The sequence below is a fragment of the Centrocercus urophasianus genome, unplaced genomic scaffold, assembly GCF_019232065.1.
Source record: "Centrocercus urophasianus isolate 14NV4802_14NV808 unplaced genomic scaffold, USGS_Curo_1.0 seq_10, whole genome shotgun sequence".
NCBI lineage: Eukaryota > Metazoa > Chordata > Aves > Galliformes > Phasianidae > Centrocercus > Centrocercus urophasianus.
In genome coordinates this window covers 19,248,602-19,262,445 of record NW_024884142.1, presented here as the reverse complement: position 1 = coordinate 19,262,445, position 13,844 = coordinate 19,248,602, and the positions used below count along the sequence as shown (strand labels likewise).

Genomic DNA, 13,844 nt, shown 5'->3' with positions numbered 1-13,844 from the left:
CGAGCCTTAACATGGCATAAGCCCACACAAACTTCAGCTGTGCAACTCATCCTCAGATAGGGCGGGTCAACAGTTCCCTTGTTGAAAATGTCAAATGTCAAAGTGAAAAGTAACCAAGGCACACCCATAGTTTACCTCCAGGAAAACCTTTTATTCCAGCCCTAAAATATTTTCAGCCATTTGTCCCTGAGCAGTACCTGAACTTCATGGAGAAATACTGAGCTGAACTCCGGGATCAGCATGCACATCATAAAGTTTGTAATAAAAGTGCTGTTCTCCAAAGGCTAAGATGACAAATCATCATCTGAAAAGCACAGAACACAACCTGAGGAGTAGCAAAGTGCCCTGAGAACCTCAGAGAGAGATGGAGGTAGAAAGTTGTTGGGGTTTTTTTTTTTTTTTTTTTTTTTTTTTTCTGTTCTCTTTTTTTTTTTTTTTCCTCTTCTCAAATAGCATGAGAGTGAGTTACTTGTATCTGAAGAGAGGTCTCAAACCTGTGTTGAACAATCCAGAATGCTTGGCCGTAAGCTCCCCTTACCCTAAAAGCAGATGAAGTAACACCAGATCTGCTTCAGCAGTAATGCAGAGCTCCAAGGTTAACTACAGTACATTAGCAAAAGGCAGCATTAGTTTTGCATCTGAGTTACTGTGGTTAACTTAAGCCTGCTGAAACTGTGTAAACCACTGTCTTCCAATGTCATCTCAGACAGACCACTGTCACACTGCATAGCTATCAAAAACTTCCTTGTAGGCCAGGTGTTGGAGAAATTTTCAACTTCTCCAGCTCTTGATTACAAGACAGGTGAGCAATCAGCAACAAAAGCAAACTTCATTAATTTTACAAACAGGTCCACCCTTAAGAATGTGGAATCCTTATGGAAATTGCACTTTCCAAATCTGAAAAGCATTTCTTCATTGGGAAAGATTACATAAAAATCTAACTTTTACTGATAACTACAAGGAGAGAAAGTATATGCAAATTTAATAAGCTTATTTATCAATTTAGTTAGCTTACCTTTTTAAAAAAAAAAAACAAACTGATTTGTGAGGGCAAACATTTACGAAGTTAGAAAATGCAACTCTTTCACACCCTGCTGCCCTCCTCTTCTGCCTCTCTGTTGTCTTTCCCTGTTGGAGTCTATCTCTGCCCTTCATACCTTCCTTTCAGCTCCTGCTTCCTAACATTCCCAGATATTTTCCTTCATGCTTGTAATAGTTCAAAGCCTTTTATATTGCCTGTCAGGCAAAAACACCAGTAGTACATGAGAAGACACTTCAGCCTAACACTTCCTGCTACGGCGGCCTCCAGATAAATGGTGCTACAGAGCTACAGGAAATAAGTTATGGAATTGAGAAATGGCAGGCATGAAAGCATCAGGATTATTCTTCAGCATGCTGCCTCTAAAAGTAAATTTATTTCGTACTTTTTTCTACAGGTGACTTTCTATGTATATCATTAGCAAATGGATTTATACAGCTGCGCTACAATCTTGGAGACAAAACAATTGTCCTACAGGCTATTCAGAAGGTCCATGCTGATGGGCAGAGCTGGCATGTACTCAGAGTAGGAAGAGTTGGTAATGAAGGCTACCTGGATCTGGATGGCATCAATGTTACCCATACAGCCAGTGCTGGGATGAATGTGCTGGACACGCACACAGATTTTTATGTTGGAGGGGTATCCTCTCTAAATCTTGTGAATTCAATGGCAACAGAAAACGAACCCACAGGTTTCAGTGGCTGCATACGAGAGGTTGTTATAAACGACAAAGAACTGAAGCTGACTGCGACAGATCCCAAAGGTGGAGCCAATATTGGCGACTGTGACGGAACCGCCTGTGGATATTCAGTGTGCAAAAACAATGGAACATGCCAAGTTGAAAGCTCAGGCTTTTCTTGTTCCTGCCCACAAGGATGGATAGGGAACACGTGTGAAGAGTCTGTTCACTGCTTGCAGAACAGATGTAGGCCGCAAGCTCTCTGTATTCCCCAGCCCACTTTGCTTTCATATACCTGTGTATGTGCACTAGGCTGGTCAGGTAAGCACTGTGACAGCAAAATCAGCTTTTTCACAGCAAAGTTTGTTGGTAATTCCTACATCAAATACATAGATCCCCTTTATGGAAAAAGAGACCTCCAGTATAGCCGTATTTCTTTAAACTTTACTACCAATCAAATTGAGGGCTTAATGGTGTGGTTGGGAAAAGCTGAAGATGAAGACAATGATTTCCTTGCCATTGGCCTCGCCAATGGAACATTAAAAGTTGTGATTAATCTTGGAGAAAGAATCTCTGTTCCAATGATTCAGAGCAAAGATTCCACCTGTTCTGATGAAAGATGGCATTTTGTTACTGTAATTCAAAATCAAACATGTGTGAAGGTATATCTTGATGAGGAGCTAATTATTTTTGAAGATATTGATCCACACAGAAAATACACTGCTTTAAACTATGGTGGAATTTGTTATTTCGGTGGATTTGAAATTGGCAGAGAAGTCCATACGGTCACTTTAGGGCTGTTTCAGAAGGAGTTCATTGGTAAAATGAAAGATATTGCACTCTTCCAAGATTCTAGAAAAATTCAGCTCATGAAAGGAGAAGGTTATAATGTTCATAATGGAGATCATAGAAATTAATTGAAGAACTAATTAAGATTCCTTGAAAGTGTTGCATTTCATTTTTGTACTGCCTCTTGTATTAAACTGACAATCTAGAATTTGTGTACAAAATTAAGTGAAATAGTTCCTAATCCTTTTTCTGTTTTAATGATGGGTATTAATAATATACGTAAAATGTGGCCAGAATTTTTAATATACTCCTATTTATATATACTCTTTAGTATTTATTTTAAAATAATGAAGTCTGATTTTTTTTTTTTTTTTTTTTTTTTTTTTTAGTCAGCTGGAGATAATTTTGTATTTTGTAGACGGATGGTTGTCAATCTAATATTGTTTGTGGACAAGGACAACTTAGTTTTGGAGAAAAAGCTACATTTTATCAGTATGCACAGCCTCTTTTCTAATGTTGCAGTTTTATGATTAAGAGTAACATCTGACACTTGTAGGTGGAAAAAACATATATCTGGGGTTAAACATGCATGTTTATAAAAATAACATTTGTATTTACTTCCTAAATCCACAAAGACTCTATTTCAGCTAATGAAGTTGCTCTCTCTAACTTCTGAGTTGCTATCCATTACATAAACATTTATGTAAAAAAGCAAAACTTGATACTGTTTTCATGCTAAAATATTATGTTTAAAATCATTCTCTTTTAGAGGCAAAAAGAAAAGGTATTTTAATTATTGAGCACAAAAACAAGCTCACGTACACTCAGGCATAAAAACAGCCCACTGTTTCTCTCCACCAGGGGTCTCCCAAGTTTGAGCACAGAATAATGTGTCTCAGCCAGAATTTGGGACAGTTGGCCGTCTGCCTACAAGTAACTTCTCTTACTAACAGCTTTTTTGTCAAGCAACTGCTCTGCTTTAGCTATATACTTCTTTTATCCCTCTAAATGAGATTTTAAAATTTTACTGGACAAATTCTTAGTCACTGTGAATTGAATTTCTGTGACTGCATTTCATGCATTTTTAATCTCAAAAGTAAATAGAGTTCTTCAATAAATAAAATACAAAAGTTTTATTCCTTCTGAAAAAGCTGTTATACTCTACACTTCAGTCACCAATAAAAACCAATGAAGTTATATCTTAATCTGCTTAAACGTAAGATTTGTGATGGCATTTATTTCTCATTTGACTGCTGAATTGCTGTATAAATAAAATACGCAGAAATAATAGTACTGAATTGCTATTTATTTTTTTTTTTTTTTTAACTTTACTGTGTGAACACGTGCTCAAAAGCACATGATCTACCATCACTTTCTTATGCTGAAAGGACGTCCACAGTGGGTACTGATCAGGAACAAGCAACTATTTCTGATTTGTTTCCTCCCTTCTGTAAAGCAGGTCAGGAACAGAGACAACAGGCACAGCAAAACCAGGTGACACATGTCACTTTCCACATAAGCAGATGGCAAGGAACTTGTTGCCAACAGTTAAGGATGACTCAGAGATGAGCTGAGGGGCAAGGACATGGAGCTGTCACAAGCTGTTTTAATAGGGATTTGCAAACATCTAGTCAAGGTTCTTCCTATCCTTTTAAGCTGCTCTGAACCTTTAAGCAATCAGCCTGATACAGCAGAGCTTTCTTCCCCCCTATCCAACAAGTTAACAACAGCTCTCAAAGCCTACTTGGCATTAGAGCTGGCTCCAGATTCTTGTCTTCATTTCTCTTACAAGGGCCTTTTATGGCCATGTGATGCTGGGGAAGGGAGCGTCTTCAGATTTATTCCATTCACTCTAGGGTTCCTGGTGTACTGCCAGTTCAGTGTACAGCAAGCAACCCGAGCACTCCTGACAATTACCAACATTAGAAGAGTGACTGAAGATGTGGGGAAGGCAGCAACCCCTTACTCCTGCAGCAGTGGGGTTCATTCCCATTACATAGCTCAGATTCTAGAACCAAATTCTGTCAGATGTTTCTGTCTGTTAATTTAAAGTCTTAATAAAACTCTTCCATTAGAGATGTTCTCCTCTGGCTCTCCAAAAGGCAGATAGTAAAGCACTAGCTAAATCTGAAAAACGTTTATATATTCTTTCCAAATAAATATTTCTGGTAACTGTGACAGAAAACATTCCCATCTCAGCTAACAGGGGCAATTTTCAGTGATAACAGTTTATTTTCAGAGCTCTTCTGGACAGGTCAAAAGGAAAATCTTGACAAGCAGAGCTACTGATTTAAAACTGATTTCAAAACCAAACACAGGTTTCATTATTTTTTTATATATTAAAAACCCTGATGTAAATATTTGCACAACCCACGCACATATTAATGCCAAATATATAAACCATGGAATTAATTAATTTGGAAAAACTAGTATCATTTTATTACACAACGAAACTTGACAGGTTAACTACTGCTTTGTTTACAAGAGGATTTCTTGCTTAAGAATCTCAACTATGAGGCTGAGAAACATTACTGAATAAAAGTCTGCCACCTCTTCATTTGGTGCAAGGTTTTTATTTTAGTCAATTTGACTGTGAAGCTACTTATATGTAGGATATTGAAAGGAAATTTTACTTTAAAATACATTAAAATTAGCAAATATTATTAGTGTGGTGTTAAACTTGAAAGATCTTCTCAGAAAGAAGAGGCTGTTCTACAGCAAAGTGCAAAATGCCATGTCCATACAGAAGGTAATGTACTCAAAGTAAAAAAAAAAAACAGAATACTGAAAAATAGAACAATAAACCTCATTTTTGGTTTACATAGTGGAATGTTTGTTGCTAACTGACTCAGCAAAATGACAGGTGTATTCTGAGAAAGGTAAGGGCAGGCGATTTCAGCTCGTCTTCAGGTTTTCTTTTTTGGGATTTTTGTTTTGCAGTGGAATGGCTGTCATTATTAGAATCAATTTACTGCAAGTCCCAGTGGGACAAACATTCCTCTACCTTCTTCCCCTCTCTTTGCTCCTCCGGAACTCAGAACAGCGTAGCCATGAAATGTAAAATACATTTCTACACTTACATTCTACACCTTAGCCTTCTAGATTCTTTCAACCTACAGTTTCACACCTATGAAATCAAACACACACAGTATGTGAGAAAGTTTTATCATTTTAGAATCAAAATATCCCTTAAAATATTTACATTTTACAGTAAAAAGGATAGCAAAACACAAAGTAATGTACAAGCTCAGGTATTCAAGTTTTTGAAGCATGGAAAATGGTTGGAAAAATGAATCAACTACTACAAAACATATTTTCAAGAACTTAGGTTAAAAATGCTTTCTTATTTAAACAAGTGCAGTTTAAAGCAATAACATTCGAGCAGCTCAGCCTTCCAATTTCTGGTCACAGACTGCTTTAGATGCTTAGGAAATACTTGAAAAACCGATGAAATACACTTGAATTACTTTATTGTACTACTGAATAATTTAAAAAACTCTTCACACCATCAAGCATGTTATGTTTTGTTGTAGCATGTGTGGATTCTGAGGTCTTGCTGGAGTCCTTAAAAACAGTGCAATTTACAAAGAAGGTTATTGTATTAAAGTAATCTTTAAAATTATCCGAGCATCTTAAAACAGGAGAGAGCACAAATTACCAAAGGCAACTATATTGCAGACATGACTAAAGCCAGCTTTATCAGCTAAGAAAATTTCTAAGCCTTTATTGCATATTAATAAAAGAAATCTTTAAAATTTTGAATATACAGCAATGTAAATTTTTAAAAAATATTAAACTCCTACTTCTAGCAACAGTTGGTATAATGAAAAAAAGGATGAGTATTGGTACATCGAGTAGTACCAAAACACAGACTTCTTTCTGCAAAACACCAAGACTGAATAAAAAAGATGGCACAATCCTAGCAGGCTGTTGGTTGGTTGTTTTGTTTTGTTTTTTTTAATAGAAAGTTTTACTACATAACTCTAATGGTTTACTTAAATAGGATTTTAAAAAGACTGCCTGCATCTTTTTACCTTTTGCTTTTAGATCTGTCACTGTGGTCCCTGTGTCTGTCTCTGCTCTTTTCACTTTCTCGCTCTCTATGTTTCTCTTTACCTTTCTCCCTCTCTTTATCTTTTTCTTGAGCCTTTTCTTCTTCAGGTTTGGGCTTCTCTGTCTTTTTTTCTGGGTTTCTAGTCTCTCTGGGGCTTTTTCCATCAGCACCCCTATCACTGTGAGGAAGTCGCAACCTTTCTTTGTCTCTATGTCCCTCCTCTCTACTCTTCCTCTCTCTCTCCTTTTCCTGGTTTCTGTCTCTGCGTCTATTTCTTTCAGAATCTTGTTCCCAGTATTTTTCATTGTTCCACTCTTTTTCATGTCTTTCTTTCTTTTGGTGGTGAGAGTCACTATAAAATCTTTGTCTTTGCTGGTCGTTTTTTCCTCTACTGAACCCTCTCTCCAAATGCTGCTCCTGTCTGCCCCAAGGATCACTATGACGCCTTTCTGGTCTCCTACTGTCTTTACTCTGGAAAAAATTTTCTGGCCCCACAAATCTTGACTGTTTGTGAGCCACTGGTAGCCCTTGTGCAATGGGTCCAGCATAGGGTGGTGGCTGACTGGATAAATGACCTACAGGTGGCCATGGCATCATTGGATTCTGAGGAAAGCCAAAGCCTGGAGGAGGAAGAAGTTGAGGTGGCAAATGAGGAGGGAATCCAAACATAGGGCTGTTTTGTGGAGGGAAGTTAGGAGGTGCAGGAGCTTGAAACTGAAATCCAGGTGGATTAGATTTAGGATGCTGGAAATTTGGTTGTGGAGGTCTAACAGATGAGAAGCTGCCACTTGTTACAGGGCTTGGAACTTTGGAAACAAATTCAGAACAAGAAGAATTTTCTGTTTCAAAATGAGATGAAGTTGCTGCTGGTCCTATTCTAAATGAGTTCAGAGCCTCAATGTTTTGCATTGCATCTTCTTGTGACTGTTTGGTATCTTCTGCTTGCGATGCACATGCGTTATCTGCTTTTGTTGTGGTTGAACTATACTGCATCTCATTTGTTTGTGCATCGTTTGGATACAGGTTTAAGCCTGTATCACCAGAAGACTGTTTATTCTCTGGTTCCATTTGATCATTTCCTGAAGCAACCTGTTGGTCTTCATTTTTACTAACATCCCCTTCCTTGTTTTCTGAAGCATTAGTCTGCTGATTTCGCCCAGCTGCCTGTCGAGGGTCTCTTTTAAGATTAATAAATGGTGGTGATTTAGAGGTATTACTATTAGTGCCTTCAGTAGAACTTACATTAGTGTTGTTCTCAGTATTTTTCCCTGCATTTGATGAAGAAGAAAAGTTGGAATTTGTGGTCCTTCTAATTTCCTGTGTGACATTATCCTTGTCAGGTGTCTGCCGCTTTGAATCATTTTCTTTACTTTCTTCAGTTTCTTTATTCTGTGACTGAGCAGATACATTTGCTAGAAATGCTTCGGTGGAGACATCAAGAGGCTTTCCCTTAAGATTAAGTCCTATCAAAGTTCCAGCATTTCTTGTAGAACTTGAGGACCCTGTAATTGCTGCATCTGCAGGTCCAACAGTAGCATTAGCAGACTCTTGTGTATCATCTGAACTAGCCTTTGTTTCGCTAACTTCAGCAGTTACTTCATCAACATCCATGTTTTCTTCTTTTAAGGTTGCTTGCTCATTTAATAAAGGTATATCTTCATCAGGACTTGCTTCTGGCTTACTTTGTTCACATACCTGCCCTGTCGTACCCAGAAGGCTTTGAAGAATATCATCCACTGGCAGTGGTTTATTTGCTAGCTCCAAAGTAGAAGGCTGATTCTCCCACCCAACCAGAACACCAGGAAGAAATCTGAGAGGCTTTGGTGGTTCATGCTTGTTACTTTCCACCAATGGTTCAATAACTGCTGGAACATCTTCTGTATTAGATGGTTGAGGTTTATTTCTCTGCTTGTGTAGCACAGTTGTGAAAGAATTAAAAAAATCATTTTCCTCTTCTTCTTCTAGTGCCAATTCATTATGAGAGACTTCAGGTTTGCTTGGCTTGCTTTTCTTTTCTGGTGGCACACTACTCAAGGTACTTTCAGAAACTTCATCCACAAAACTACTAGTAACACTTGTAACAGCAGAAATCTGTCTCTTCATTTTCTGGCGGATTATCAATCCCAGTAATAAATTTGGTCGATGAATTTCAATCCCTGCACAAAATTGTAACAGCAATGTATTAACTACTTGTGCTTTGGTTAAAGTAATCAGTTTTAACAAAAATAAATCACATGCTCTTATAATGTATTACAGAAATTCTTCATTTTAAGACATTTGAGATTTCCATCATCACCCCTTATAACTTCTAAACACCGAATACAAGACTTATATAGGATATCTAGTTTTAAAAGAAAAAAAAAGTTAAACAACTTGTGTTAGTCTAAGAGAGTTACTCTCTAATAACAGTGATAGAGAAGCACAATAGGAAAAACAATGTTAATAAAACATTAACACCTACAAGTCCCAAAATCAATCTGTGTTAGACAGATTTCTTCAAAGATTTACCCATGAGTGACTTTCCAAATGCTTTCATCGTTCCAGAAAGGTACTGTGTTTCAAGATATACTACTATCTCTCTCTTCACTATGCATTTTGTTTTGTCTAAACTAGGTTCTCACAAAGAGAATTAGGATTTGTAGCTAATCCTGTATTAGTTTCATCCTATGTAAAATAAAATCATCCATCTTTTTTTTTTTTTTTATATATAATTAAAATAAATTGACACAAAAAATCAGGCTTAAGCAGCAGCTCCAGTCATTTCTGGAGCTTTTTATTTCTTACTCTTTTTTCAGAACCTCCAATGTCCATCCTTCTTGGCTTTTTTCCTCCTTTAAAAAGCTTGGGATGCTCAAGTTTAAAAAAAGTTAATAGATTTCAAATAAAAAAAAAACCAGAAAAATACTGTTTTTAAGTTACAGTATCAATTTGGAACTCAGTAGGATTACTACTATAGGTGACTTGCACCAGTGAATTTTCTGAGATTGTAAACACAAAAAACCTATGTTCAAAGTAATATTTCCAATGACACTTAAAAAAATCAGAATGATCTTACAATTGAAAATTAATGTCTTCTCAAGGAAGTTAATAAAACACTACGGAAAAATCGTGACTTGTTTGAACAGAATGACTTATTTTCTATAACATCATTAATTGCCTTTTAAAATTTAATTCCCTCTACTGTTATAAGCTTCTACATGAAGTGCTATGATAATAAAGTTCCATGCTGTACTTACCAGGCCCATCAAAAGGCACGAGATGATGTGGGACTTTATCTGAGGAACCTAATGGGATGAGATACAAATCTTTGACTTGCTTCATGTTATTGGCAGCTACACCATAACGTTTTCTACTGCTGAAATAGGCAAATAATAAAGCATAGGATATCTGATCCTCTTCAGTTACAGGGGTAAAGCGAACTACGCAGATTTCCTGTTAACAAAAAGAGAAATAAAAGATCATACATACATTTCTCATGAAATTTCAACTGTTTTAGTTACTGTTCTTTATTTAAAAGCATAGTTCAAAGATGAGAAAGAGCCTCCCCAAAAATGCAGAGAAAACAAGGAGCAGAAACAGTGTCAAAAGTAATTAAGGAAAATGGAAAAGATAAATAAAAAATGTTCAGTAGTTTAAAAAAAAGTGCTTTACAACTCATGACAAAAAGTCATCCTTTTATCAGCCTACTAAATAAGAAGTTTACTTGGAAGCTGGTATGCTTCCCTAGATTATTCCCCTCCCTACCCATAACATTACTAGGAAGATTTACCTTGTATAGTCTACTATGTCTAAAATAATATCTAATACTAAAGGAAAATGAGTATCCAAATCCCAGAATAACACCCAAAGCCCAGTTCAGCAGTTGATGCTGGAGCTGATTCTGTTAAATGGTTTGATCAATTTATGAGTTGGAACACAGAAGACTGCAAAACTGAGATGACACCAGTTAGTACATGGGTTGATATGCTGAAGAGCAAGTTGCTATTCCAAGGGGCTGACCAGAACCTCATGAAGGTGAGCTGAAGTAAGTGAAGAAATCCTGCACCTCTGTATGAAATATCTCCAGTAATCAGGACAGTCTACAAGGCTTACTGGCTAACTTGGCATAAAAGGATGTGCAGGTCCTGGTGGGCTTACATTGAATATAAGTAATACAGTAATGCAACTGGGCTTTAAAGAAGGCCAACTGCATCTTTGGTGTCAGAACCACAGCAGATCAATGGAAACAATCATCCCCTTCTATTCAGTGCTTTTGAGAAAGCAGTGTCTAGTTTGGGGCTCCTCAACACAACGATAATTTGCACACTGCAGTACAAGTCTACCTTGGGCCACCAAGGTGGATTTACATACTCTAACAATACAGAAACTAGAAAGTAGTACTTCTGACATGTCAAGCTGTCTTCAAATATGCATTTCTCTCCAACAAATACATGTGCTCTCAAACAATACATGAGAGATTAAGGTTAGATAAAAAATTCCACAAGCTGCCAGCCATCCCATTTAACATAACTATCAGTTTTATCCTTGAATTGTGACATATCTTGCAGATGTTCCAGGAAAATAAGATACACAGAGTAAACAGAATGTATGCTAAACAGCAAGCACTATGTAGAATTTCTTACCTTGGTCCCTGAGGCTTTGATTTTTTCTACATACTCCCAGACAGTGTGAGGGGATATCCTGCCACCTACCTGAATACTATCAGGTAAATCCTATGAAAAAGGAAATCAAAAATCTGAATCAAACATATCTATTTTATATATTCAAAACATTCTTAATTATTAAAGTTCTTAACTACTAATTTTAAAAGTCAGTAGAAGTTACAACAGTAGAAAAAATAATTTAGAAAATTAATTAAATTCAGATTTTGGATATTTCTATTAGGATTTTCAGAGCAAAATCAATTAGTACTAAATTAGTTATCACTCAAAGCTGTTCATATACACCTTCCTCCAAAACAGTTCACCACAGTAACAAAATTGAACTCCACTCCAGAAATACTCAAGTTTCATTAATGATTAAGCTGTTATGAGAGTTGCACACCTAAAGGGAAATATAATAAGCTTTTAAAATTTAAATAATGAGAAAATATATAGCCTACACACTTATGTACATAGAAGAAAAATTGTTCTTAGATACTAACTGAACTCAGTTTTGTTAATGGCATAAACAGACTTCCAGAATAACTGCAGAACTTAGGAAAATGAGTTGTTTTGAAACAAAGCAGAAGAATTATACTAAGTACACTCTATTTTTAAAACAATCCTTTAACACCAAGAGGTAATATGTGATCTGCAATTGACTGAGGATTTACAGTAAAATTAAGATAAGCACATTAATAGAAGACCTAACACTATTTAATTAGAAGGCTGACACATCCTGCGTCACTTGGTGAGAAGTAATACTGAGCCTTACATGCTCTTTGATCTTTACTTTATGCTGCAGTGACAACTGTTACAAGTAGTTGCATCCTTTTCCTGCCTCTCAGAGCCTGAACAGAATACTAAGTAAACATTTTTAAGGTTAATTTAGCCTTACAAGGGCTGTAATTGCACCAGATTAGAAAAAAAAAATCCAAATCTTGTTACAAACATTTCTATTCTAGAAAAAAAGACTGCTCATAATGTTAACAGAAATCTCCAGTAGACACTTTCTTACAAAAATTGATGCTGACTTGTTTAATGCTTTCAATTCAAAGGGAAGATTTCATTTCCTCACCTGTAATTCAGAAAATGGATGCCACTGAGATGATTATTTCTGTAATAAATTTTGTCCTAAGTTTCCTAACACAGAAGATGTTTTATAGCAAACTAGAAACAGTTGAATGTTTGCAAAATTATCTCAATAGAAACTGCTATTCATTCTCAAGAAAGATGAGAGAAAAACACCTTAAAATACATTGGAGAACTTGAATCCTGCTGAACCATGGGTTCACTTAGGGCAAACTGAAAAATATTTACTTACACAGATAAACTCTGCCTACCTTCTTTCCTCCTGCAAGCACTGTGTTCAGTATAATCACATTTCATTGTCTTTTATCATTATACTACCATTAGCCTATATGGTAAATAAGTCACTAAAGTTCACAAAAGAATTGTCCACTCTTTGCAATATATGTAAGTACCTCTGTTAAATACTCAAAGGAGCCAGAAACTGGATAAGCCTTGATAACGAACTTTGCCACGGAAGGCATGTTGATGAAACCCTTCCAGATGAAATTCAGGCGTGCCAGAAACAGACTTTCACATTCTACAGTACCAGGTGTTTCCGATCTTAAAAAAATAAAAGACAAAACCACTTTGTTTAGAGCATGACATGTAAATCATCACCTTTCTTCATAAAATAAGATCATTAAGAATTTTATTTTTCAGTTAAGAATACTTGAGAGTATAAGAAAACACACAAGCAGACAAGCCTACTGTTCCTCATCTTCCAGGGTAGAAGAAGATATTTCTCACATGAAGAGCCATTAAATAAACAGCATATTAGCTCAGTACTGTATTTTTGAAGCCTGCAGAAATTATTTTTTCCAAGAACTAAAAAATGGTACCAAAGGAGACAGAGAGACATGTACAGTGCTGCTAGACCCATTGAGATCTATCTTCCCCCTGCAACATGTAGGGAAGGAGAAGACAGCATGTGAACTGCTGGCCTGACTTCGCCCTGCTTTCCTAGCTCCTACTTCTTGTTGCAACACTGACCACCAGTTACAGATACACTGCCTGGCCAGCTAGCTGCTCTCATCCAGGCATCACTTCCACTGGCTCAGTCAGCACCTCTTCTCAATTCCAACATCATTACCTATACAAAGCAACTTTACCGCCTCACACTTGAAAAAACAAAACAAAACAACAACAACAACAACAAAACAGCAACTATAGCACAGCAACTGCAAAAAATAAACTGAAAGACTTCAATAATTTCATAGAAAATCGTTTCTCAGCCTGGGAGCTTCTTCACAGAAAATAATACAGCTACATTTTAACACTTCTGAACCCATTAAAAAATATATATTTTAGGCATGATATTAGCACTGTTTATCAGTCACTCACTAGTAACAAAAGCTGTGCTGTGTAGTAACACAGTAAGCTGTTTCATGCTGTTCTACACTAAAAATTATTTCTTTGAATCTTCAGCAAACCATTCTAAAACCAAAGTCCTCTGTCCTTGGTGAAGGATCATGTCCTGATAAAGGTTGCATTCCTGGACTATGGTCAATTCTAAACAAATGAGTCAGTGTTCTTCCAGAAACCTGTCTCCAAGACCAGAAAAATTATCCTCAT

The 13,844-nt window shown here is 36.5% G+C and overlaps 2 protein-coding genes across 8 annotated transcripts in view; one reads left to right on the top strand and one right to left on the bottom strand.

Annotated features, from left to right (window-relative positions):
• EYS (eyes shut homolog) overlaps positions 1–2,700 on the top strand; it is a 660,788-nt gene extending 658,088 nt beyond the window's left edge. The window contains exon 41 of the mRNA XM_042829470.1: positions 1,437–2,700. Within this exon, the coding sequence (XP_042685404.1) occupies positions 1,437–2,635 (1,199 nt within the window). The 3' untranslated portion in view covers positions 2,636–2,700. The remainder of the gene's footprint in view (positions 1–1,436) is intronic.
• Positions 2,701–3,815: 1,115 nt separating this feature from the next.
• Positions 3,816–13,844, bottom strand: part of PHF3 (PHD finger protein 3) — a 46,703-nt gene continuing 36,674 nt past the window's right edge. For all 7 annotated transcript variants that reach the window (XM_042829522.1, XM_042829480.1, XM_042829505.1 and 4 more), the window contains 4 exons: positions 12,686–12,833; positions 11,184–11,273; positions 9,798–9,993; positions 3,816–8,717 (listed from right to left, as the gene is read on the bottom strand). In XM_042829522.1, coding sequence (XP_042685456.1) covers positions 6,538–8,717; positions 9,798–9,993; positions 11,184–11,273; positions 12,686–12,833 — 2,614 coding nt within the window. In that variant the 3' untranslated portion in view covers positions 3,816–6,537. The remainder of the gene's footprint in view (positions 8,718–9,797; positions 9,994–11,183; positions 11,274–12,685; positions 12,834–13,844) is intronic.